This window comes from Populus euphratica, unplaced genomic scaffold, assembly GCF_000495115.2.
Source record: "Populus euphratica unplaced genomic scaffold, PopEup_1.0 scaffold14.1, whole genome shotgun sequence".
In the NCBI taxonomy this organism is placed as follows: Eukaryota; Viridiplantae; Streptophyta; class Magnoliopsida; order Malpighiales; family Salicaceae; genus Populus; species Populus euphratica.
Genome location: NW_011499876.1, coordinates 739,263 through 767,039, shown reverse-complemented (window position 1 = coordinate 767,039; position 27,777 = coordinate 739,263). Strand labels below are relative to the sequence as shown.

The 27,777-nt window shown below is 33.6% G+C and overlaps 3 protein-coding genes across 4 annotated transcripts in view; 2 read left to right on the top strand and 1 right to left on the bottom strand.

Annotated features, from left to right (window-relative positions):
* Positions 1-319: 319 nt before the first annotated feature.
* LOC105128398 (leucine-rich repeat receptor-like serine/threonine-protein kinase BAM1) lies at positions 320-5,492 on the top strand. Its single transcript, XM_011030044.1, has 2 exons — positions 320-3,433; positions 4,740-5,492. The coding sequence occupies exons 1-2, from the start codon at positions 865-867 to the stop codon at positions 5,174-5,176; spliced, it is 3,006 nt and encodes a 1,001-aa protein (XP_011028346.1). The 5' UTR covers positions 320-864; the 3' UTR covers positions 5,177-5,492.
* An 11,836-nt stretch (positions 5,493-17,328) lies between these two features.
* On the top strand, positions 17,329-23,125 carry LOC105128397 (YTH domain-containing family protein 1-like). Its single transcript, XM_011030043.1, has 10 exons — positions 17,329-17,519; positions 18,058-18,111; positions 18,253-18,299; positions 18,428-18,605; positions 19,589-19,653; positions 20,081-20,437; positions 20,727-21,269; positions 21,424-21,636; positions 22,220-22,393; positions 22,723-23,125. Exons 2-10 carry the CDS (start codon positions 18,084-18,086, stop codon positions 22,897-22,899), a joined length of 1,782 nt encoding a protein of 593 aa, XP_011028345.1. The 5' UTR covers positions 17,329-17,519; positions 18,058-18,083; the 3' UTR covers positions 22,900-23,125.
* Positions 23,126-24,532: 1,407 nt separating this feature from the next.
* The window catches only part of LOC105128396 (DNA-binding bromodomain-containing protein), a 6,726-nt gene continuing 3,481 nt past the window's right edge, over positions 24,533-27,777 (bottom strand). Inside the window, exons 5-7 of one of the 2 annotated variants that reach the window (XM_011030042.1) lie at positions 26,528-26,663; positions 25,235-25,633; positions 24,533-25,038 (exon numbers count right to left, since the gene is read on the bottom strand). In XM_011030042.1, the coding sequence (XP_011028344.1) occupies positions 24,835-25,038; positions 25,235-25,633; positions 26,528-26,663 (739 nt within the window). In that variant the 3' untranslated portion in view covers positions 24,533-24,834. Of the gene's footprint in view, positions 25,039-25,234; positions 25,634-26,527; positions 26,667-27,777 lie in introns of both variants that reach the window. The other variant, XM_011030041.1, reaches the window with a different exon arrangement.

Genomic DNA, 27,777 nt, shown 5'->3' with positions numbered 1-27,777 from the left:
TAGTATAAAATAACAATGAAATCAATGAATAACTTTGATGCATCAATTATTTTGCCCACTTGTTGGCAATCATAATATGGAGCTGAGAATTGCGAAAAAAATGAGGATCCATGGGTGTCAATTATGAAAAGCAACAGGACAATGCAGCCATTTTCAAATCATTGAAAGTGCAATTCCACCATTTCTCATTCAAAGAATCAAAGCCATAAAGAGCATCCTTTGATTAAAGCTAAAGGGTAGGTTTGTCACACAAAAGAAAAGGAGAGAGCAGCCAGCCAGCGAGCGAGACACACAAAAGAAAAGGAGAGAGCAGCCAGCGAGCGAGCGAGAGAGCGAGCAGCATCCACTTTACTTTTTCTCCCCCTAGTCTATCTCATCTTTAAATTTCTGTTATCCAACGGCTTTATGATTATTTTCTTCCTTTATAGACACTGTTACTATTCCATAAGAATAATTTAGCACACCTTCTTTACTCTCTTCTCTCTCAGCTCCCTCTGCTCAAAGCTTAATTAAGAGATAAAAGCAACTTGAACAAAAGAATTTCAGAAGAATTTCAATCTTCTCGTCTCCTCTTCCCTTTGTTCTTCTTTAAGAGAAAAGGGAAGAAAGCCAAAGAAAAAGAAATGAACAGAAAAGAGGAGCAGAGAAAGGAGAGGCCAAGCTTCTTCCTTGTATTTGAAGACTCTTCCTGTGAAGATGTTTGATTCCTCGGGCCTAAACACGCGCTTGAAGTTTTTCAGATTCCCTTCACTTTTCCTTCCTTTTAGTAGAAACTCTATAATCTCTCAAACTCCTTAAATCCCTTTACCCTTTCCTCCAAGCCCTTCCAAACACAAACTTGCTGAGAAATCTTGCCAACAAAACATGGTCCCCTTCATTGTTTTGACCCTGTTCTCTCTTCTAAGCACCACTTGTCTTTCTTCTTGGGTTGATGATTTTCGTGTCTTGGTCTCACTTAAACGAGGATTTGAATTCCCTGAACCTTTATTGAACACGTGGAATTTGTCGAATCCGGGCTCAGTTTGTTCTTGGGTTGGAATTCATTGCTCTCGCGGTCGAGTTTCTTCGTTGGACCTGACGGATTTTAATCTGTATGGCTCTGTCTCCCCTCAAATCTCAAAGCTTGATCAACTCACCAGCTTATCTCTCGCAGGAAACAACTTTAGCGGTACCATTGAGTTGGCCGGCATGAGTAATCTTCGGTTTCTTAACATCTCAAACAACCAATTCAATGGTGGTTTGGATTGGAACTACGCGACTATTGCAGACTTGGAAGTGTTTGATGCTTTTAACAACAACTTCACTGCTTTCCTTCCTCTTGGGATTTTGAACTTGAAGAAACTCAGGCACTTGGAGCTTGGTGGAAACTATTTCTATGGCAAAATACCAACAAGCTATGGAAAACTAGCGGGGTTGGAGTATCTTTCGTTGATGGGAAATAATCTTCAAGGAAAAATCCCAGGTGAGCTAGGCAATCTTACTAACTTGAGAGAGATTTACTTGGGGAACTACAACGTTTTTGAAGGTGAAATCCCAGTGGAGTTGAGCAATTTGGTGAATCTAGTTCACATGGATCTTTCAAGCTGTGGATTGGATGGTCCGATTCCTAACGAGCTTGGAAACTTGAAGCTGCTTCACACTCTCTATTTGCATATCAATTTCCTTTCAGGCACCATCCCAAAGGAGTTGGGAAACTTGACAAACTTGGTGAATCTTGACCTCTCGTACAATGCACTCACTGGCGAAATCCCATTTGAGTTCATCAATCTCAAGCAACTCAACCTCCTAAATCTCTTCTTGAATAGGCTGCATGGCTCAATTCCAGACTACGTTGCAGACTTGCCCAATTTGGAAACATTGCAACTGTGGAAGAACAACTTCACCGGCGAGATTCCCCGCAACCTCGGCAGAAATGGGAAGCTCCAGCTTCTTGATTTGTCCTCAAATAAGCTCACCGGTACCATCCCGCAAGACCTATGCTCATCCAATCAGTTGAGGGTACTGATTCTCTTCAAGAATTTCCTCTTTGGGCCAATCCCAGAAGGCTTGGGAGCATGTTATAGTCTTACCAAAGTGAGGTTGGGTCAGAACTACTTGAATGGCAGCATTCCGATCGGATTTATTTACTTGCCAGAGCTGAACTTGGCAGAGTTTCAAAGCAACTACCTATCTGGGACATTATCAGAAAATGGTAATAGCTCCTTGACACCTGTTAAATTAGGGCAACTTGATTTGTCAAACAATCTCTTTTCAGGTCCATTGCCATCTTCACTTTCAAATTTCTCTTCCCTCCAAACTCTTCTACTCAGTGGAAACAAATTCTCAGGCTCAATCCCACCAATGATAGGAGAACTCCTTCAAGTACTAAAGCTTGATCTTAGTAGAAACTCATTCTCCGGCCCGGTTCCACCTGAAATAGGCAACTGTTTCCACCTTACATTTCTTGACATGAGCCAGAACAACCTCTCCGGTCCAATCCCATCGGATATGTCCAACATTCGTAACTTGAACTACTTGAACTTATCAAGAAATCACTTGAACCAGACCATACCAAAATCCCTTGGTTCCTTGAAAAGCCTCACCGTTGCTGATTTCTCTTTCAACGATTTCGCTGGAAAGCTCCCAGAATCTGGCCAGTTCTCATTATTCAATGCCTCTTCTTTTGCTGGTAATCCTCTACTTTGCGGTCCTCTCCTTAACAACCCTTGTAATTTCACCACCGTCACCAACACACCAGGAAAAGCCCCCAGCAATTTCAAGCTAATCTTTGCTTTAGGCCTGCTGATATGCTCTCTGATATTTGCAACTGCTGCCTTAATCAAGGCCAAGACATTCAAGAAAAGCAGTTCGGATTCCTGGAAGTTGACAACCTTCCAAAAGCTTGAATTCACAGTGACAGACATAATTGAATGTGTGAAAGATGGCAATGTAATTGGAAGAGGAGGAGCTGGGATTGTTTACCATGGGAAAATGCCAAATGGGGTCGAAATTGCAGTAAAAAAACTACTTGGTTTCGGCAACAACAGCCACGACCATGGTTTTAGAGCAGAAATTCAAACACTAGGCAACATTAGACATCGAAACATTGTTAGATTGCTGGCATTCTGTTCCAACAAGGACACCAACTTGCTTGTTTATGAGTACATGAGAAATGGGAGCTTAGGAGAGGCACTGCATGGTAAAAAAGGTGCCTTGTTCTTGGGATGGAACTTGAGGTACAAAATCGCCATTGAAGCCGCTAAAGGCCTGTGCTACCTTCACCATGATTGTTCTCCGTTGATTGTTCATCGAGACGTAAAGTCAAACAACATTCTCTTGAATTCCAGCTTCGAGGCTCATGTAGCTGATTTCGGACTAGCGAAATTCTTGGTCGATGGCGGTGCATCCCAGTGTATGTCGGCAATTGCAGGCTCTTACGGTTACATAGCACCTGGTACTTACCATCTTCAACTCCCTAATAATCTTAATTTATTCACTAAAATTCATTTTCTGCAACATGTTTAATTGCTTACATTTTTCTTGAATATCTAACAAATTTGAAACTTGGAAACAAAACAAAATTCAATTTACATTGGTTTAAAAAGCTTCCTACAGAAAATTCTAATATTTTGTGAATAGAAGAATTTGGACTGGTCAACTTAATTAGCACTATAGTTATAAACTTGACATGGATCGATCAGGGCCAGATTATTATTGATCAATTTTTTAATTGACTTGGTTCAAACCAGATAATACTTTGATTAGTTACTAAAATGACGTGCGGGATTGATTTGGGTTTTATAATTAGAATTAGTAACACGATAAGAAAATGATTATGAAGTAATCAATTATGTATGATACTCTTACGTAGGGAACAATAAGCTCAAGTTTCCAGATGATGATGATCATCATTTCTGACTTGTGACACCTAGTATTCAAATCCCACAATCATCTTCCTTCATAACATAACTGATCATCTCTTCCCTTATCCCACAGTAAAAAAGCAAGTGGAGGTGCTGTACTGTTGTACTAATTAGCTAAACTGTCTCTCTTTCTCTGTCTCTGCTAAACGAACAGCTGAAAATACCACCCGTGATTTTTGCCACAGAGGGAGAGACTGAGGGACAAGCAAGACATGTTGCATAGAATTTTTTTGGTAACCACAGCAAGAAAAAAAGAAAAAATAAATAAAAAAAGAAAAAACAGGGCATTTGCTGGGGACCCTACAAAACTTCTGATCTCAGAATTTAAGATGTTAAAATCTGACACAAATCTTATTGTCTGACAATGATGTCTCACGTAACACGGCGTTGAGATTGGTGAAAGCTAACCGACATGCACACCTATTTACATCATCATCTTCTTTCTCTTTTTTTGATCAAATTTTTTTTTCCGTTTTTTTTTTAAAAAGAAAAAAAATCTCATGCCTTGAAGCACTGCCTTACTAATTTGATCTTACGTGTAAAGGGCTATCTTTTCTTCTTGTTGTTCCTTTCCTTGTCCACCTGTTTCCCACCCACAAGTCCCTTTTGGCTGCTTTGGTTTCTATTGGCATGCTGGCATCTCCTTTTGTCTTGCTACTTTTAAATATATAGTTTTGATTTATTTTTTTCCTTTTTTATGAACATTTTAATTGTTTTTGCACTATTTTGATTCAGTACAGTTTGTTTACTAGCTACTGGTTTCGGTAGTTCGTAACTGCGTTGCAAATGGCGTTTTCCTAAATTATTTTTGTCTAATCTCTTAATTAAATAATGCAGAATATGCATACACATTGAAGGTCGATGAGAAGAGCGACGTGTACAGTTTTGGAGTAGTTCTACTAGAACTTCTCACGGGGAGGAGGCCGGTGGGAGACTTCGGCGATGGAGTTGACATTGTACAATGGAGCAAAAGAGCAACAAACAGTCGCAAAGAAGATGCCATGCACATAGTTGATCCAAGGCTAACAATGGTGCCAAAAGCCGAAGCCATGCATTTATTTTTCATTGCAATGTTATGTAGCCAAGAAAATAGCATCGAACGTCCCACAATGAGAGAAGTGGTGCAGATGCTCTCAGAATTCCCTCGCCACACATCACCAGATTATTACCTATCTTCGTCTTCTTCAATTCTCCCCCAACAAATGAAGAAGAGTGGTACTGAGAAGAAGGAGATCGTAAATGGCTTGAAATATAAACAGGATCTTTTGGTTTAAGGCAGTTTTTTTTAATTATTATTACACTTAAATTGTGTCTGAAAGCTGGCTTGATTTAGTTACAACCTTTGCCTTGTGCAAAGTATATTTTTCCCTTCGATTTCCTTTTTTTTTTTTTTTACCCTTCTTATTATTAATTATTGACTTAGGTTCTAGGCACAGGAGATTCCATGTCCATATCGATATGTAGGAATAATTTACGATGCACTTCTTGAATTTAGCTGAGGGAGAGAGATAGCAGATCTTAATGGGACCATGTTTGTATTAATATATATATACTCTTAATATACATGCTTTTTGTTTGATTTCTTTACAATTTACTTCTTTTTTTCCCCATTTCTCTCGCTGCTTTATTCAAGTTGTATGGATGAAGTTAATTATAGCCAACATCCCTTTAATTATTATTAGATTTTAATTATTAGAATTTGATTAGTTAATTAATTATAGCAAACATTCCTTTATTATTATAATTTAATTAGGTGAATTATTTTACCATTAATATGATATTTTAAAATAATAACATGATACTTTCTTTGCATTTTCTTGGAAAAGGAAAGACATTTTAAAGTAATAATAAGATTAAAAAATCCCATATTACGCATCCTATGCATTTCTCTTTTTTGTCTACCAAAACAAAAATTTTCCTTGTTAGATAAAATATGTTTAACAACGCTATATAAAATCATGGTTTTTAAAATTTAAATTTTTCTGTATTTTAAATTAATTTTTTTATAATCTAAAGGGGTTTTGATTTGCTGATATAAAAAATATTTTTTAAAAAATAAAAAAATATATTATATTAATATATTTTTAAATAAAAAATATTTTAAATTATAATCATTATTATATATTCAAATACATCCTAAAACAAAACTGTCTGGACCAACCTCATATTAAGTGGAGAAACAACCTTTTCATACACAAAACACCTACGAACACAAGCTGGCCTCCATGAAGTATTTAACATGGTATTTCAATTTCAGGTTCAACAATTAGCTGCCACCCCCATCTACGAAGATCTCACACGAGTGGGTGAGAAATTTGTAGGTTATGTGCCAAGAAAATATTATGAGAAGATGATGCTTTTTAAGTAGTGAAATGGATAAGAAATGTTGAAATGTAAGCACCTAGGACGCTATGGGCATTAGATGGAGAATAGTCTTCGTAAAGAAAAGGCTTTCAATCCCAATTTGAGCATCAAGTTAGAAAATGAGCCAAGAGTACCTATCGCTATTTTTTTTATTTTTTATGTTGTAGGATGTGGTGTAATCTATGTTTTATTCTTGCTATAAATTTAAAAATATTTAATTAATTAATACATATTATAGTTTTATTGATTAGAATTTTAATTAAAAAACTATAATTTAAAAAAATTACAATTGAAAAAACTACCGTAATACTAAACAAATGCTAAGTAGAGTGATTAAAAATACATTTATAGAAAGAGATTGAGATATTTCAACCGATGAAATTATAGCATTTGGTGCATAAAGATTGGTTGTAAAAATAAGGTGTCAAAACTTATAATCTTTCAACTTAACTTAGAGTTTGGGAATGCTATTATCTTCTCGTCTCAATAATCACAATGCATAATATTGTTAAAATATATTGTATTATATTATATTAGTAAGTAAAGATATTTAGTTTATCATAACAAGAGCATACAAACATAAAAAATTATTATAAGTAAGCTTACAATGCATGTAATTTTAAATTTATAAAGAAGTAAAATAAAATTCAAGATAAACATGTTTTCGACATAATATAGTTTGAATATATGCTTACATACTAAGCATGTATTCAAACTTGCAATTTATATGTAAGATTAATGTCCTCACATAATATAGTTAAAATATATTGAAACACTTTTTAAAAAATGCAACTTTTATTATTGTCAATGATAAATTATTTGTCTTTAAGGGTTTATTGCTCCTCACTTGTGCAATTAGAATGTTTGCAATATTTTTTTTAATATTTCAACAATATCATCTTAATTTAAATGCACTGCTAAACAAACTCTTTAAATCCAAATAAAAGAACTCAAATATCTCTCAACAAAGTATCAGCCTAAACTCTGGATTTTAGAGAAAAAATCAAAGCATAAAAGAGAATGAAAACACTAAAAATAAGGTGAGAAAGAGTGTGAAAAGATATGAAATATTTAAGTTTGGAACTCTTCCTTCATGCTCTTTTTTTATAGTAAATTTTGAAAGTTAAAAGGTTAAAAATTTAATAAAAATTAATTCTGATGAGTCAGTAGTTTTAACCTATTTTTTTATAAATTAAAAGGTCTTAAAATGACATGGGTCTGACGAATGTGTTAAACCAAAAAACACTTAGGTTTGACAATTAGCCAAACCCAAGACGATGCGGGTCTATGAACGTATCGGCCTTAAGATACCTAGGGATGACAATCAGCCAAACCCAATGTGTCTTACTTGCCATCTTATTAATAATATGTAATGGATACTTTTTCCTTGTTAATGCCATGAAAAGCAAAAGACCTTTTAGTCCTTCTCTGCTCTGAAAACAACAAGGTTTAGGGGGTATAAATATCTTTTCAACTATCTAGGTAAGTGTTTAGAATATTTCATCTCTTAAGAAAAACTTTCATAGATTTTAGAGCATTAACCATGTTAAAACTCAAGAATAAATATCTATGTTATTTGAATTCAAAGTTATTTTAAGTCATTTATTATCTTTCCCATAAAGATACTGACTTTTTCATCAAATGGTTTTTAAGTCTCCTCCATTAAGATAGTTTTACAGTTTTACAGGTACTTAAGTTTCTACCATCAGTCTAATGTTCCTTAACTATAGAGAAAAAAGTCAACTACCTAAACATATTAATTAACCATTATCCTAAACACTAAATAACCTATTATTTATATATCTTAGATTTTAGAATATCATTAATGGCGTTGTCTGTGGGGATTTAATCAAAAAATTATAAATAACTATATTGTTTAATTATTTTTCCAATTTATAATAATTGATAGCAAATAATTAGGGCATTTTTAGAATAAAATGAGCTATTAATATTTCTTCTATAATAGATATTCTAGCCCTCGCACCACGAATCCTTCAACAACTTATTGACTATGTGTGGCTCCTCAGCTTAGTAGTATAGGGAAATTAACAAGTAAAGGAAAACCCACTTCAAGAAGTCTCAACTTTACCTTAACAAGTTGCTGTTTATTTCCACTCACCTTTTTTATAGGAAGCCACACCTAATGTCCATTAATAGCTACATTATCCAGAGAAATATAGGTAAAATAATTTAGTTGGGGGTTTACAACCTTAAAGGTTGTCAAACCATTCTAACAAGTACATACGCATTCATGATGCAACATAAAAAAAAAGGATGTCCATGTATCACTTCATCATATACTAGAGACATTAAGCTACCCTGAACCCAATAGGTGTAGAAGTGACAAACAACTAAAAAAAATTCATCTAAGAGGATGCTTATACCTCTCATCAGATATGAGACTCCTTGTTATCCAGAGGTGTGTTGAACACCCACATGCCCAGAGATTTCATCCCCACTAAAATGACTATAAACAACTATGATGGATTCATATATCCCTAAAAATATATACAAAATAGACATAGAACTCTAGAGCTAGTCATTCAAGATAGTCATTCCTCCGAACAACATTTAGATGTTTGGTAAGAGTATGGTACAACAACCTAGAGCCAAGATCAATCACAAAGTTATAACAATCTTTATATCAAGCTAGTGGTATGCTTTCGAACAAATATTTCACTTAGAAATAGCTTCATTATAGAATTACCCAAGAGGAGAATGAGTTTATAAAGGTATACCTAAAAACATTTAATGATAAAATGCTTAAGGTTGAAAAGCTAATTAAACTAATAGTATTAAAAGCCTCTATTAATGAAGTAAGGGAAAAAATCTTATTGAAAAAGCTGTACGCTCTACTAGATAAAAGGTTGTTGAAAATGAAGCAAGCAATAGAGATCGGGTAGAGGAAGCAAGCATGACGCGTCATATTCTTACTTGTTTTTCAAGAGATAAATAACCTGAAAGGTCCCTCAAATGTGATTGCTCACCTAAATAGGACCGCTCTCCCAAGAAGGATGATAACCCTTAGAGGAACCTGAAGAAATCAACGAGGGAATGTTTAAGCTACTCTAAAGCACACACTCTCCCTCTTGAACACCTCTCTAACTAAAGTCCTTATGATTATTCAAGGAAAAGAGTTTATCTAACATTCTTTACCCATGAAGTCTTCTCCCAACACCCACTTCTCCAATAAGTACTATCTTTTCCATAAAAAAAAAAAAAACATGACACTGAAGACTACTATGTCTTGAAGAAAGAAATTGAAAAATTGATAGATAAGGGTTATTTTTGTTAGTTTATATAAAAGGATTTTTGCCTTAACCAGAACAGGAAAAAACCTGGAAAATCCACTACAGTTTTACCCGATATTAATATGATTTTAGGAGGTCCCTTTACAAAGGGTAATCCTAACAATGAAAAAAAAAATATGGGAAGTAAGTTCTCATAACTATTAGATTTTTTGGTCAATGGCATGAGCCAATAGTTTTTACTCTAGAAGATAAAGAATGAGTGGTTCTTCTATATGAGGATGCCCTCATTATTTCCACTGTTATCTCTAATTATAGTGTACGTTGGGTACTAGTAGAAGCTGGTAGTGTAGTTAGCATCATCTCAATAAAAATTATAGTCTAGATGGGAATCCCCTTTTTAAAATTGATGTTGGTGAAGACTTCTATTATTAGGATAGAGGGTTTGAGCATGCCATTGAAAGGTTCATTGGAAGTACCTGTTATAATGAGCTTTGAGATGTGTCTCATTTCAACAAAGCTTTATAGTGATTGATATGACATTGGTTTATAATATTATTCTAGGAAGACATTTGTTACATCAATCAATGTTATAATCAGCATTAGGTATTTAACATTGAAATTTCCAACCCATCGTGGAGTTGTTACATTACGAAGAGAATAGGTAACCTTTAAGCAATGTGCTACCACTTGCTTGAAAGGTAAGAAAGTGTTAATATCAGACCACCAAAGGTCCTTAAAGGAAAAGGTAGAATCCAGAACTGAGGTTGTGGAGGAATTAAAGGACATTTATCTGAGAGTGATGAACAAGCCATCATCATAATAAGATCCACCTTAACACCTATACCATAGAAATCATTGACAAAGCTCTTACAAATCCAAAGATTAAACTTCATAATAAATACATTAAACATTCTAGACAGAATTTCTAAAATAGCTACTCTCTAGTAAAGGTAAATCTAGTTGCATATCTAGTTTGCTATAAAAAAAAATAAGAAAGAGAAAGTAAAGGTTATAACCTGGAGGTAGACAAACTTTTACCCATTAGTTTCTTAGTGAAATGTTTATGCCCTGTCTAGTTAGTGAACGTAGTTATGGTAAAATAGAGTAATAACAAATGAAAAATATTTGTTGACTTCATCGACTTGAATAAATCTTGTCTAAAATATAGTTATCCATTCCCAAAAATTTATCATTTAATAAATGTCATTGAAAGCTTTGAATTCTTGAGCTTCTTGAATACTAACTCAGTTTATTATCAAATCCTTATCTATCCTGAAGATGAGGAGAAAATAGCTTTCATAACTAGGATAAGGATTTATTACTACAGAGCCATGCCATTCGACTTGAAGAATACAAGGGCAACATATTAGTGAATGGTCAACCGAATATTTAAAAATCAGTTAGGAAGAATTATGGAGAAATATGTTAATGACATGTTAATAAAAAGCATGACTTCTAAACAATATGTTCTGGACCTTAAAGAAGTTTTCTTCATCTTGAGTTTATACTAGATGAAACTCAACCTTTTCAAATGTGTGTTCACTGTCAATAGAGGGAAATTTCTATATTTTCTATTAAGTTCCACTGGAATTGAGCGAAATCCAAAAAAAAACTTAGACCATACTAAACATGACACCCTTGCAGACTATGAAGGAAATATAATGCCGTACAAGGAGATTAGCTACCTTGAACATATTCATTACTCACCTAGAGGGTGTATTTTTTTTTTTAAGATATTGAGAAATATGACCACCTTCAATTGGATTGAAGACTGTCAAAAGGTTTTTGAAAAGTTTAAGATTCATTTATCATCTCCCAAGATTTTGTTTCAACCAAAGGAAAATAAAGACTTATTCCTATACCTACAGGTGAAGGATTTAATAATGAGCTCAGTTCTAGTATTGGAAAATGCATACATACAATGATCATTATATTATTTTAGTTGAACTCTCCATGACATTGAAACAAAATACTTAAAGGTGGAAAAAGTAGCCATAACATCGATAAGAGCCTCTAAAGAGTTAAAATCATATTTCCAAGCTCATTAGATAATAGTATTGACATATTAACTACTGAGACATATTCTATACAAGCTAGAATTATTTGGGCACTTGGTTAAATAGGCTATAAAGTTAGAGTAATTTGGGCTTTAATATAAACTTTTCTTAGCTATAAAGGGTTAGACTTTAAAATATTTCATTGTTGAATATTGTTTTAAAGAATGCATGAATACACCTAATCATCTATTTTTCACGATAGAAGTTTTAACCAGTTTATAAACTTTAATAAAATTATATATCACTTATTATGTATAAATTATATATAGATGATAATGATGCTTCTAACATAAATGAAAGCAGAGTTGGGATAGTGTTTTCTAAACCTAAAGGACATGAGTTGAAATACAAAGCCCATATTAAGTTCCTTGCTACCAACAATGTAGCATAATATGAGGCCATTTTTTAGGAAGAACATTGCTTTGACTACATGATTTAGACCACTTTTAGTCTATTTCTTGGCACTAGCCACTTTGCATGACCTTGTTAGCTAGTAATCTAGGATTTTTTTTGCCTTAATAACATGTTGTTCATAGTTTAATCTTAAGGTTCTGGTTTTAAACTGAAACTCTTATTGACCACATTGTGATATCTTAGTGATAATTGAAGTGAGTAAGGGCTAGATTATTAAATCTTACATGGTTTATAATCTCTGTATGCCCTTGGTTTTGCTATATCTGGTCCATGATGAGAGTTATGTTTTTTGGGTTTATAAAGAACATTCATCGTATTCTTCATTTTATATGTTCAATTTGTTTTTGTTAAGAAATTTTATGTTTTTCTTGTTTTTTTAGTTGAATATGTTTTTGGATATTTACTATGTTTTTGGTTTGTTTTTAGATTAAATCAAAGTTTCAGGTTTGGTTCGCGATCAAACTATTGATTTCAAGTCAACTTGTTTGATTTGGCTTTTAGTCAATTAACTTAGGTCTTATTTGTGAGGCAAGTATCTTCATAAAGGTTTTTTAGCTTAAAGACGTGATGGATAAATATGTTATTAGACCTATTTTTGGTAGCTTTATTTAAAAGGAAAGTAATTTTTTTATCAAATAGATCCAAAATGAAATTTTTAAAAATTCTAAAAACTTTAGAAGGCTATTTTAAAAATATTTTTTGGTTCCTTGCATATTTTTTCAATCATTTCACTTAATACCAAAATTGTAGACCTTATATTGTAAGATACTGATCCAATATTAAAAACACTCTTTTTTCATCAAAATTTCAAGAAATTCCAAAAATTTCTTAACAATTTTCTCATTTCAAAAATACAAAAAAATATATGTTTTATTTTGTATGTATAAGATCAAATTCTAAAATTTTCATGTATATTTTATACAAAAATAAAAATTTCATTTTCATTATACTTTGATAAATATAAAAAATCAGTTGATGAGCATCACAACAAGTTTGCGATTATCCATTCAGATTTGACCAAAATTTCAAATAATGTTTTTTTTTTTTATCTTGGGCTTTAGAATGTTCAGGTTTTAACTTAATAAGATATGAATCTCCTTCCCAATGATAACTTTTCTTAAATCTTGAACAAACTTTTTCTAGGCTTTAGAATGACTAGATTTTAACATGACAGAATATAGATCACCTTATCGATTAGGACTTTTCTCGAACCTTAGATAGATTAATGAATAAAAAACACAATTTGGAACAAACAATAAACCAGCTTATTATAGGTGGGTGCACTAGGGATGATATATCTTTTATTTGCACAATCAGACCCTTTACCCACACTCTTGCAAACTATTAGCTTTTCTAATAACCATGATACTAGGTGGTGACTTTCATTCCCTTTGTTTTACTAATAAAGAATAAGAATTCATCATCCTTTCCACCCATATCATTCATGTTAATCCCAACTTAGGAGAATGATCATCGTACACGTATAACAGAATGACGAATCCATTAGGGACTTTTTGTAAATTAAACTTTTTCTTTTTGTCTAATGTTGTGTTTTTTTAATATATACATTTTTATTTTCTTTATGCTTTAAAATTTTATTGCTTTTTTCCATAATTTTTATTATCAATATGCATTTTTTTTTTGTATGTATTACACATGTATTTGTATATTGGATGTGGATCAACACCTTATGCATCACCTGCTTTAATTTTTTAAAGTACACACAAGTTTCTAGATTAGGTGAGAGATTAATGATCTATCCTATGATTATTGATCAAAGTTCAAATCATGATAACCCCATTGAAAATAAATTGAAATAAATCTTGAAACTCAATTCATAATAATTATGTTTGTTGTAACCCATTTTTGGGTCCTCACACAAAAAAGAAAAAAATATAAATATATAGTCAGAAGAAATTGAAAAATAATAATAGCAGTAGAACGCTGGAACACGCGGAAAATGGTCAGAACAATTGATTAAGGAGTTAAAAAATACAAAAATTAAAATTTTGACAGTATATTCTTAAATGATGAGAGTCTTGTTGGAAAAAGAAAAGTTAATTTGATGAGAAAAGTTCAAAATTGAATGTTTATGGACTTAATTAGATTTTATTGATGATTTAATTGAATTTATAGAGGATTTGATTGCAAGAAAAATGGATTTTTAAGTCAATTTGGACTTTAATTAGAAGAAATTAAAGTTTTGGGGTCAAATTATAATTTTTAAGAGTTGATTTGGTCAAATCAGGGGCTTAATTGCATAAATATTGAAGTTTGATGGCTAATTAGGGACTTAATTAAGGAAATTCGAAACCAAGAACCAAATTGGAAAAGGCACGTAAATAGAGGGGCTGTAATTAATCAAATCAGTAGCCAAATTGAAGAAATTAAAAGTTTATTAATCAATTGAGGGTCAAATTGCATAAATTAGAGACCAAGGACCAAACTATAAAAGGTGCGGAAATATAGGATTCCAATTGAAGTTTGGCGGGGGTGAAATTAAACAAAATTAAAAGTTTGAGGCCAATCAGGAGTGAAATTAGAGATAAACCACAAATTAAGGAACTAAACTATAATTGACAAAAAAAAAATTACTATTCATTATCTTCTTCAGAGAAGCTACCTGAGAGGCCTCCTTCCCAAGGGGTTTAACGCCTCATTTATTCTCCAAATTAAATGAAACCTGCACGAAAATGATACCCTAACACCTGATTACACCCTAGTATAAATAGTTTTGGCTTATCGAAGCTGTAGAGGTGGCGGCACCGCCCCAAAGTAGCCAACCCGATCAGCCATTTTCCTGCACAAAACTGGCAGTTCATCATTGCTTCTTTGAAGCAGTGGTTGGAGTATTTTCGAGTCAAACTAAGGGCTGGAATTTGGCACTAGAAGAGATGAAGTGTTCCTCTTCCACCACCTATAAATATATGTGATTTTCATACTTCAACGAGGGAGAAATTTGGGTCTAAAGATAGCCAAAAAACCAACTTTTCTAACCCGGTTCCTGCTACTAGTAAAACCTACCTCTCTCTCTCTCTCTCTCCACCACGGCGTTCAACCTTCAACATTGTTGCCACCGGCTTGAAAACCTCTATCTCCATCACAAGCAACCGCCAAACCACCTCATATAGTGAGAACATCGCCGAGCCTCTTTCCTCTACAACTTTTCTTCTTTCTTCACCAGCAACCGACACTAGCCACCATTCCTTCCACCGAAGTCCGCTGAGCCACCGGCAGAGCCTCCTCGTCGTAGCCAAGCTTCCATCACAAGTCAGCCTCCTTCCCCTTCCTTTTTTTCTTCTTCTTCTTCCTCTTCCTCGGTGGTCTCCATTATTCACATTGCATGAACATTGGAGAGTAATCCACTGTTCATTTTTTATTAAAAAAGTTTTAAAATTCCAAAAATATTTTCTAAAAAATTGGTGTTTTCTCATGTATTTTTCTATCTATTTTGTGTAATATTGGTTTGTATTTTTATACCGTAAAGATACAAATCTAGTATTAAAATACCTGATTTTCATCAAGACATCAAAAAAATATAAAATGTTTTGTTTTCAAAATTCTGAAAAATCCTTAAGAAAATTGTTGATTTTCCTAAATATTTTTATTAAAATTGCTTAATATTGGTTTGTATTTTTATACTGTAAGGATACAAATCCAGTATTAAAATAACCAATTTTTGTCAAAACATAAAATATATATATAAAAAATAAAAAAATATTTTTTTTTCATGCATACGACCTAGTCTCTCCAAAATAAAAAAAAAACAAATCATCACATCATATTTTCATACAGCAAAGAAATTTTTAAAAAATATATATGTATTAGCATGCACTTTGACTCAATAAGTTTGCTAGAACCATAAGAACTAGGTCAATATTTCAAAAATTCTAAAAAAATCTTTTTGTCTTCTTTTAGTATCCAGGATTATGAATTTATACATAAAACGTATTCCTGATATTAAAAATATAGTTTTCATAAGACATTAGAACAATTAGGTTTTTGACCCGATAAGATAAGGACCTTCTTACTAAGGAGGACTTTTCCTAAACCATAGACAGACCAGTAACTAGAAATACGATAACACCTTAGCTTTTTATCAAACAATTAAACAATGCAACTTACCTTAAGTAAGATGTATTTGGGGTGCTAATACTTTCTTTTTATGCAATCAGTCTCTGTACTCGATATCTGAGATCAGTTAGGGTTCTTAGTGACCAAAATATTAGGTGGTGATTCCCATTTTATTTTTCATCGATAAACGACAAGAATTTCTTATCTCCCCCATATATATATATACACGTTTTACATTGAAGTGGAATATTCGCCGCGACGCCGCACATGTGTGACAATGTTTTTTCTTGTAATAATATTTTATTTAACAATATAATAGACTATGTTTTATTTAATTATATTATAAAAAAAGTAGATGATCATAAAACTAAGCATTAATCTAATGCCAAGATGTTTTTTAAGACCATAATAATTTTATATAAAAAAATAAAATAAATAATAAAATTCAATTATCAGTAAATTCAATATTAAAATATAAAAAAATAAAAAATATTATTCTAATAAATAACAATACAAAGGGAAGGAGAACAATAATCTTCCCCTCCTTGATTAGGTCTTGTTAATATGGCTTCATCTTTAATATGAATAGTGTATATGTATTCTAATATATATAAATATACTCTTCTATTTTTTTAATAATTAGAGCTACATATAAAAATGAATACCACACTACTATAAAAAAAAATAGAACACGATATAGTAATGTTTAGTTAGTGTCTTGAAACAAAAAAGTTATTTAGTTGAAAAAACATAAATAAAAACAAAAGTATAAAACAAATCTATATTTTAAAAACTTTAGATTGGATTTTTATACAAAGTAATGAGAAAACATGTCTCGATTATATATATATTTATATAAATCCAAAATAATAATTAAATAATGTGTTATTCGTTGCAAGTAAAATAATCTTAAATGCAATTTGTACATGTATTTCTATAAGAATAGTAGTTTAGATATAATAACAGATTTATTAAATGATTTATTACTTAATTAAATTCATATGTTTGAAATAAATTTTAATATGATAAAATTGAATTGAATTTATGCCTTTTTGAAATGTTTTCATAATCAATTAAAACACGTTTAGACTCAATTGATAATGAGTTAATACATTAGGGACTAAACTTAAGTTTCTCAAAAACGTCACTTTTTCCATCGATTAACGTTTGAAGAGAAGGAAACCTGTTAAGCAGCCGCTAACCCCTACATCCAAGGGTTAATAATAGTTATTACAAAACATGGGATCTAATCCAAGCCGTACGATCTCTCCTTCTCTCCATAACCCCTACTACTAGTCCTACCTCCTTGACTCCAAATCCGCCACACCCTTCTCTTCTTCCATCTCTTCTATCTTTCTCTGAAAAAAAAAAAAAAAAATCGTAAGAGAGAGCCTTTCTGTTTCGGCTAGATCGGGTCTCTCGATTTCGGGTCGGCCTCGATCCGGTTTTTCTTTAAGGTCCGTTTCTTTTTTTTTTTCTCTCCTAAGAATTCATTCACAGTTCTGAAAATTTGAAACTTCAGTGTTCTCTCGTTCTCTCGTTTTCTTTTTGAATTTTGAAGTTTCTGTGGTTACTGGTGCCCCCTTTCTTTTTCTCAGGAAACAAACAAAGTTTTTAAAATATCTTTAAAAAAAATCGAATCTTTTGGCAAAAAATCTCTCAAAAAGAAAAAAAAAAGAAATCTGTTTTTGAGAGAAATCACTAATCAATCAAGGGGTTAGGAAAACATTGAATTTTTTCCCTTTGATTTTACTAGTAATAACGATGGTTGTGGTGATGAAAGAAAAGAAAGAATCAGAGAAACTCCTTTTTTATCCAGTTTCGTGCATTATGCTAACATGCGCTTGTATGCATAACGTGACCCACTTCATGTTTTTTTTTTTTAAATTAATTTAATATTTCCCAAGATATTTCCAGTCCTATAAGAAATATTTTTTGTTTTATATCTATAAATAAATATATGGGTGTCTAAGCTTCTTGTTGTTGTTTTTGCAGGGTTAATTGAGTTTTGAAGATCGACAATGGCCACCGAAACCAAACTCGAGAAACGTACCCTTCCTTCCTTTTTCTCAACTCTTTTTTTTTCCTTGGATTTCTGTTCCTGTTTGATTGATTAAATCTGATAATGGATGATTTGAGTTAGTTAGTCATTAACTATATAATCTAATAGAGCTGAGACTGTCTTGACAGGATTGGAGCCAAACCCTGTTGTTGCTAAACCAGTTGACAACAATGTGGTAATTTACATTTGACGTACCTTCATTTTTTTCAGTTAAAATCGGCTTGGCCGGAATAATAGAATTATGGGATTAAAAAGCTTTGGCTTTGAAGGCTTTTTTTTAATGTTCTCTTTCTTTTTAAGCAGATTTCTGGAAAAGATGGAATCCCATCAGATTCAACTCCCACCATTTTGTCATCTGGGAGTGGTGCTTCTGACACCAAAGTTAATGGCAGTGCTGCATCTACCACCAAAAAAGAGGGTGATCAAGAGCCACTTGGTGCCTTTGTCCCCCCTACTAGCAGTTATAATTATCAATACCCAGGTTAGTAGTCAAAATGTTTTTTTTTTTTTTTGTTCTTAAGATGTGCATTCATGGAAATTTATAATCTCCATTGCAAATATACTATGGAAATAGGTTTTCAGCTAAACGAAGTAGTGTACTTGGTGCTTTTTCAGGTATTTAATGAAACTGAAAGTTAATGGATTTTTGTGATCTCTATTGTTGATATAATACTTTGTTGCCTTAAGGTGAGAATGCTTTACGCGACACAGTGCAATTATGTGGAAAAGGGAACTTCTTCACCTTAGGATGTTGTCAACCATGAGAACATCAAAAGATGTTGTCTAATTAAGCCAAGCTACTTTAGGAGACAGAAAAAATGATTGCTGGTCAGACTAAAAATCAGTCCTCATTTTCCATTCTGGGCAGGGTAGCGTGTGGAATAGTAACAGATTGCTGGTCAGACTTTGGCTTAGAGTAGGAGTACTTGTAGAGTACTAATTTAATGGGATCGCCTGGGGTTTGGTCAATGATTATAAGCAGGTCAGGATTTGGAGCATCCAGTGGTGGCTTATATGCAACTCTTGCTTGCTCAAAAGATTTAGTGAGCAAATCACATTTTCTACTCTTTCTAGTTTTCAAGGTGGTAGCAGGTGGCTAGTGGGGTTGTCCTAATTGATACTGGTATATACCGATTTCACGTCAAAAGCACTTTCAACAAGATCACTGCTATGACCTGGGTATAAGTTGGGTAGTAATTTAAGATAGCCCCAGGCCTCTTTGCTTTATATGACAGACATCATAGAAGCATTCCTTTTTTTGTTAATGCTTTGCCTAAAATAATACTACAAGAAATTTTTATAACCATGAAGTTTCTTCTTTTACTATTTGGAGCTGTCTGCATTTACTGGGAAATTTTCATTTGGTTTATTCACCTTTGATTTCCAATTTCCAATTTATAATTTGAGCATTATGTTTGTTATCACTGTACTTGTTTTCTTAGAAGAATTAATTCTATTTTGCAGGCTATAGTGGGTCCTTCACGCAATTGGATGATCATGGCTATTATCAAGCAGATGGTTCTCATATAGTACGTTCCTCTTAACTTTTACATAGAAACACAGAGTATAATTACCTTGTAATGGTCCAACTTACATTGACTTTGAAGTTATGAATCTGTTTGCAAAGCTCTGGGCTTTGTCTGTTTTTTTTTGAAATCCATTAGACTAATACTACTGCTACTACATATATTTTAGGGGAGAAGCTACATTATAGAGAAGTCTGCCCACTTAATCTTTTGAACTTCCCCATTTAGTCCTTATATTTTTTATCTTTTCTCACAGATCAAAATTAAAATGTATGAATTGCCCCCCATACTTTTCTGTTTTCTTGTCAATGGGAAAATCTGCACCCCTTGAAAAAAAAAAATTCTAGCTTTGCCACTACATATCATCACTACTGCCATCACCTTCTGATGAAATATTACTTCTTATACTCTTTATTGGTCGCCTCTTCAGGGTATGCAATCAGATAATGGTTCAATGGTTTATTATTGGCCTGGCTATCCATATGCTTCAGGGACAGTAGTTGGTGTTGAGGGGCAAAGTGTTGCTCAACAGCCATATTTTTCTTCCTCTGGATATCTACAGCATCCTGTGTCCTATGGATTAGAAACCATGCCTTGTTATTCATGGGATTCAACATATGTTGGTGATGTCTCAAATAGAAATGCTGGTTTTGAAAATGAAAAAAGTGGCTCAGGTTCCACTGCTTTTGCCAAGTCAAGTGGATTCAACTCTGTAAAATCCAATAGCAATGTTGGAAGCAAATTTTCCAAGCCTATGTATACACAACCAGCCAGACCTATGACCAAGGTATATCTCTTGGAGCATGTTTAGTTTTTCAGAATTTTGGAGCATGTTTAATTTTTTCCAGAAATCATCTTTAGCATTTTTCTCATTTTTATCAGAGCAGTGGTTTTGTTGAGCAGAAATTGCTTGTGAGTTTTTGAAACTGTATTTCTTTTCCTTCCATTTCTAGATACTTCTTTCTTTATTTTATCATGAAAGCTGTTTCAAGAATAACTGAACTTTGTATGGTATACATTGTGTTAAGGGATTCCTTTTTGGAAGTGTTTTGCTGATGTGACCAATCAATTTACAGGTTTCTCCGCTGGGTTCAGATTTGTCAGCAGGCCTTTACAAGGGATACCAACCTATGGGAAAGTTTCCTCCATTTACTGGCCAAAAACAAGGTCCATTCCTGCACAGTGGTCCTTTGAACTACAGGCAGAATGTAAGAATGTGGAATGGGAATTACAGAAACAAACCAAGGGATAGATTCAATAGAAATGGTGATTTTGAAAACCAAACTGAATTAACTCGTGGTCCTAGGGCATCCAACAAAAATGCTCCCGTAGACTCCTCGGTCAAAAATAATGCTCCATTGGACTCCTCGGTGAAGGACATGTTGGGATTTTCAATGCATAAGGAGCAATACAACTTACCAGATTTTGAAACTGAGTATTCTAATGCCAAGTTTTTTGTTATCAAGTCTTACAATGAAGATGATGTTCACAAGAGCATTAAATATGATGTATGGGCAAGTACCCCAAATGGCAATAAGAAGCTAGATGCTGCATTCCACAATGCAGAAGAGGTTTCAAGTGAGACCGGCACCAAATGTCCAATTTTCCTCTTTTTTTCAGTAAGTTGGAAACACTTCTTTTTTTTCTTCTTGTGAAAAGTTTGTCATTTCTTTAAATACTCGTTATGCCCCCCCTATATATAATCAAACTTTAAATGACCTAGTCTTTTTTGTTTTGTTTGGTTGTGCCCTCCTTGGTTTATTATAATGTCAGGTAAATGGAAGTGGACAGTTTGTTGGCTTAGCTGAGATGGTTGGTCAGGTAGACTTCAATAAAGACATGGATTTTTGGCAAATTGACAAGTGGAATGGTTTCTTCCCAGTTAAGTGGCATGTAATAAAAGATATTCCTAACAGTCAGCTGCGGCATATTGTGCTAGAAAATAACGATGGGCATTCTGTAACTTTCAGCCGGGACACTCAAGAGGTATCTCCTATATTCTTTTATTTAAATGTAGGTGGCGTCTCTTTGTGGAACTTGGTCTGGTCCTTGAATGAAGTATACTAAACCTGTGTTTCCACAATTTGTCTTGTTGCCTTGAATATGCCAGCCAAATCATAGCTGTATGTCCTCTATCTGATATGGGGTTGGAAGAAGAAAAAGAAGTCTTGTAAAAGCCATACTGGCTCAATGATACCAGCTAAAAGCTTTGATTTCAATCCTTGCAGGAGAAGAAATCCTTAATTAAAAGCTATCTGATAAACACATCTCCTAAATAAAAAGAAGAATTTAAAAACAACTGGAAACTAAAAAGTATAGCTCTTTCATCCCAGTTGTTGGCAGATGGCATTTTCTTGTGTGGATTTAGTGTTTTTCTCCTATTAAGGGTAACATTCAAGAGATGGGGTAATCGAACGATGTTTTACTAGGACCTGAGATTTGAATCTTTGATATCCCTGCAAGACACCCTACCTGTAAATGGAATTTTGTGTGTAGTCTGGTCAAAATAAAACCTTTTGCTTGTGCTCAATGTTTTCACAGTTGGTCTGACTAGACTGTAAATTTGCAGATTGGACTCCAGAAAGGCTTGGAAATGCTTAAAATTTTCAAGAGCTATTCTGCAAAAACATCTATGTTAGATGACTTCAACTTCTATGAAAATCGAGAGAAGTCACTTAATACCAAAAAGAGCAACAAACCTGCAACTTTGCGAATGGAAATATTTGAGAACAGTGATTTCCCTGTAAGTTCCTTGTCCTCTCTCTCTTTTTTTTTCTTTTTTCTTTTTATAACTTGATCCTTTTACTTTGAACCACTGTGTAAAATTCATACAGATATCTTTGGTTTACCCTAATTCTGTTATGAAACACATGCGTGCAATCATATTGTTTTTGAACCGAGACTAAGACCATGACAAGAAGATAGCATACTGGTTTTAATTCTCATGTCCATACTAGCTACTATTTTTGTTATCCATGTGGCTCCCATCCCAAATTCAGGCTAGTAAGTTTTATGCTTTATGTATCTACCAAGTGTAGAAATTTTGTAACATTGTTTCATCCCTCTGCACAGAAACATACAGCAGCTGAAGAAAAGATATCTGAAGATGACTCAAGGACCAAGAAAACTACCAATCCCTCGACTCTGATCAATTTAACTAAAAATCTCTCACTCAATGGTCACAATCAGAAGAGTAACTCTGTAAAGAAGCCGATAGGAAATTCAGCCTCCTCTGTTCCTGCACCATAGGCTTTTTTTAGAGCATTAGTAAGTTTGTTGCCGTGCTGTAGCTGTAGTAGTTTTTATCCCTTCTTTTTGAGAGCTGTCTATTTTATTTCATTTGAAGCCAATTTAAAGAGCTTTGTCCCCTATAGGTGAGTAGCTTCTTTTAGTCTATCAGGGAGATGGTTAGCAGGTGGTTTGAAGGTTTTTTTTTTTTTAATCTAATAATAATTTATTTTGATTGTGTTTTGAACCTTGGTCCCTTCCATACCGCTAAAGCCACAAAGCAAGGTATGATCCTTGATGGCAAAGAATTAAAATCAAATCATGTATGCATGATATCCAGCATGAATTAGTGCATCCTCCAAGCAATCATCACCTTGCTATCATGTTTAATAAAGTGCTACTGCCTGCCTGTTGCTTGGTTTGGTTGGTAAAGTGAAAGTGAAACTGTTTTTCAGCTTTTCCTTCCAACCTTTTTGTCAAGGACATCGAAAAAAACCAAACCAGGACTGCTTTGACTTTGTCTGTAAAGTGGTCATGGTACCAATTTTAGTAGTTTGTTTCCCCCCTAGTTAACTTAAATGAAACTAAATAAGGGTTTTTTCTATCGTGGTAGTTTGTCGTTTAAAAGTGTTTTTTGATTGAAAAAGTATTAAATTAATGTATTTTTATGTGTTTTCTTTTATGATTTTAATGCTCTAACAACATAATTGAGAAAAAAAAAATTAAAAATTGTTATTTTAATATATTTTTTATTAAAAAAAATATCTTGTATTAAATGGGGGTTGGTCTCCACATATAAAAACAAAATGCAACGCAGGTCCTGTCACATGCACAAATTTTTTTTTTGCGTTGCATTGTTTTTTAGATTAACGTGGGTGTCTGGGTCAGTTTGTGTGCACCACGACTAATTTCATGAGTCCCGAAGTTAACGATCATGTAAACCTGTTACATGCACAAATTTTTCTGTGTTGCATTATTTTTTTAGATTAACATGGATGTCCGGGCCAGCTTGCGCGCATCACGACTAATCTCACGGGCCCTGAAGTTAACGATCATGTAAACCTCCAGTGACCATCATATGAGTGCGTTGCATTGTTGTCATGCTGTGTAATTGCCTTTTATATGATTTTTTGTTAAAATTAAAATTTGTTTTAGTTTAAAATTATTTTTTTAAATTTTTAGATTGTTTTGATGTAATAATATTAAAAATAATTTTTTTAAAATAAAAATATTATTTTATATAATTAAAAAAACACATTAAAAAATAAATTTACTATTTCCTTTGAAGATGTCTTTAAAATTGTTCAGGAAAAAAAAATTTAGTATATCTGCAAACAATTTTTTTTTGTTTTAACTTATTTTAAAATAAAATATATCACAACCCGAGATAACTTACCTAATTTATAATCCAAGACAAGTTTAATAACTATGATATTTCATGTGATAGAACAAAATAGGAATAGAAATCATCTGTTCAAACGCTAGAGATATTTCCATGATTTACATAGCATATACCTGCAGGTCCAGGCCTTATTTAGTTGCATGGAAATATTTGGAAGAACTAGATTTTTTTATTTTTTTATTCAAGGATTAGGTCATTTTCTTTTCAAGAAAAACATTTCTAATATTGGTGATAGAAAATGGCAAAGCAACCTGAGTGAGGAACTAATCAAATCATCCTTGCAGCATAATAAATCATCACAGTATTTAGCATGTATTTTCACAGCAAGGAGTAATACCCAGAAAGGCTACTGGAGATGAGTCGGTAAAACGACTCCGATTTGAATAATGGTCGTGCTGCAGATCCATTAACAGCATCTGATGAGCATCCTGTATCAAGCAGATGCGAGATACCATTACAGTAACAAACAGGCATTCTGTTTCTATTCATCACATCTATCCATGGTATAAAACTGCATCAATTCATGGTCAAGGTATTGACACAGCTATGAAAACCTACTTCATAAACGTCTCAATGGCAGCATGAATGGAACTTGTATGGCCAGAATCCTGATGCTGAACCAGGGAGTGAGGTCCACTCCAGACAGATCTTTGATTGTCAGGGAATAGAGTTCCACATAGGCTGAGAAGCAAGGGATTTTCAATGTAGAATTTCTTAAACACTTTAACCTTCTCTTCCCTTTCTTGCAATTCCTGCAACTGTAGCAAGACACAATCAGTACATATAACATGACAATAACAGTGGAATCTTTAGCCATATCTCACACATGTAAATATATAGTAAAATTCGATCACAAGCACCATAGTGTCTTTCCTGTTCACATCCCCGCATACACACAAAAGTGCTGTATGTGCATAAATTTGCCATGTAAAGTTAATTCATAAACTCCAATACCTTGCGCTTATTTTGCTGAACTGCCATAGTTTCTTCCTCTTGCAGCACTAATGCATCTTTCTGAATATGTATACGGATATTTGCATTTTCAGATATTACAGGCTGAGGTTGTTGATTAGGCTCCTTCCCCGAACCATCAGCGAACTGTGATTTCTCTGGTAATTCATCCTTCCCTTGCTTCTGAATCTCCATCTCATTGTCGTCATCTTCTTCTTCATCTTCCTCCTCCTCCTCCTCCTCCTCCTCCTCTCGCTTCTCCACAGGGCTCTGCTGCCTTTCTGTAACCTCCACTTTCCCCTCATGTGCTTTTCCTTCCACTTCAACATACGCATCTGGGTCCAATGATTCACCCATATTTGATGATGAATCCTCACAAGGACTTCCAGCAAGTGAAGATTCCTTCAGCAGAAGAAAAGAATATATATAGAATGAACTTTAACAAAAGGTTTTTCTTTCAATTGACAGCATCACAAACTATTTGCTCTTTGATAATAAAGACAATTCAATATATAAAAAAAGTGGGTTCTTAATTAGAATGAACTTCAAGCTCAAGCATACTTTTATGAAATCTATGCTCTCATTCTAGGCAGTCATAATGTCATTTTCTAGTTTAGCTGTACAAAAGATAGTATTTTGAATAAACCATAGGAAGGCAAACTCTTCCAAATCAGAACCTTTTTTTAACAGAGTTAAGAAGAGCGTGAGAAGAATTGAATGAAAAGGATTAGATGTCTTTTCTTATTGTGATACCTCATTTGCACTATTAAAAACTTGTGACAATTTGTATGCAATATAAGCTACAAATGCAAAGTCCCCTCATCTTTGTTTTTCTGTTATGTGCAAAGAAAACTGGATCCAATTACTGGATGCCATTGGACTAACAGAAGAGCATCGTGAGTTTGTGCAAAGCCAAAAGAGAATCATTTTCTCAGGGAAAATGCTGTGAAAATCAGAACGGTCATTTGTAACACCAAATGTTCATTATCATAGGCAATCAAGCGTGCATATCTACATTCATAATTTACACCACCAAAAGCTTTACGGTGACTCTAGAAAATTCAACGGAAAATAGTACTTCAAAATCCAGAACTGATCTCTGTCCACGAGCACAGCATGCTAGGTAGCCGAGTACAGATTCAAAACCAAGATAAACACCAACCCAGCTTATTACTTATATGTTAATATATTTTATTCTAGAGCATTACCAATCAATGCTAGGATAGTTAAAACTTATTTCAGGACTGTTCCACACATTTAAGAAATTTCAGTAAATGTTTAAAAACAGAACTGCACCTCTTGCTTGAACTCTTGACCAAGTTCGTTATCAGAAACTCCGATCTGGCCTTTAGAAAGTCGAGCATTCTCTTCTCGCTCTCTTCTACGGCGCTTTAGAACACATATGGCACATAAACAATCAAGTTTATGGCGCCTTCTGCAAAAGGAAAAATCACATATAAAATGAAAATGAAGTTTATGATATGCTCAGCCCTGCTTACTGCACTCAAAAGAGAGAGAAAAGAGAGACTAGAAAAATACGCATATGATATCCAGTTATCAGGGCCCATGCTTTCCCATCCTGCCCTACCCCTTTCATTGCGTGAGTTACCAATTTAGACAAATTAAATGAGTAGTTAATGAAGCCAGGTCTTAGACAAACATATACCATACAGCTCCTAAGAAAACTAAAGAATATACTCCAAAAGAAAAGGGAACCCTTCAGAGTAAAATGAAAAACTAAGAGAGTGAAATCTAATAATTCACTATAATACGTTGCAACAAGCAGAGTCATGAATAAAATGACAAATGTGTTATCAGGAATTCCATATAGAAGAAGACCATCCACCTTGGCAATACATGTAGTTACAAAGGAGGATGTCAATTGGCATACATGATATGCAATGGGAAGGAACCAAGAAAGGTTTGGACCTTTTCTATTAATCACTCAATGGAAAACTCAGAATGTTGAAGTGGGAAGTTGCCTCCAGAACTTGTTTTTCCTAAAAAAACATTTCATATTAAATATAAAAATGTTAAACTGGCAGCCTTCTTTGAGGACTCAAATGACACTGTGACTGGAAGCCAGGGATTTAGAAGAGAAAAGAATAATTGGAAAGTTGGACACTTCTTATTATTTATTGACCAGAGTCGGCCATAAAGGTGAGGGTAAGTTAATTCAGACTGCTGGAGTAGAAATTTTGAGGTAAAGTTTTTGATAAGGGGTGATCCAAGAAAATATTTATTAGAATGAGCCAAAAAAATACAAAAGAACGAACAATCTAATAATAGCAGTGTCAGCAACTGGTCCATATTAACTACATGTACCACAATTTTCATTGTCCACATCAAGCATGATGACCAAGTTCGAAAATGATCGAAAACAAGAATTCATAATGGAAGCAAGTCTAGAGATGACAATTCCAGCTCTACATCCATGACAGTGATAGTAGGGTAAAGAGAGTGCGTGTTGGGGGGGGGGGGGGGGGGGGGGGGGGGGGGGTTTTTTTTTTTTTTTTTTTTTTTTTTTTTTCTTGGTCTAAGAATAA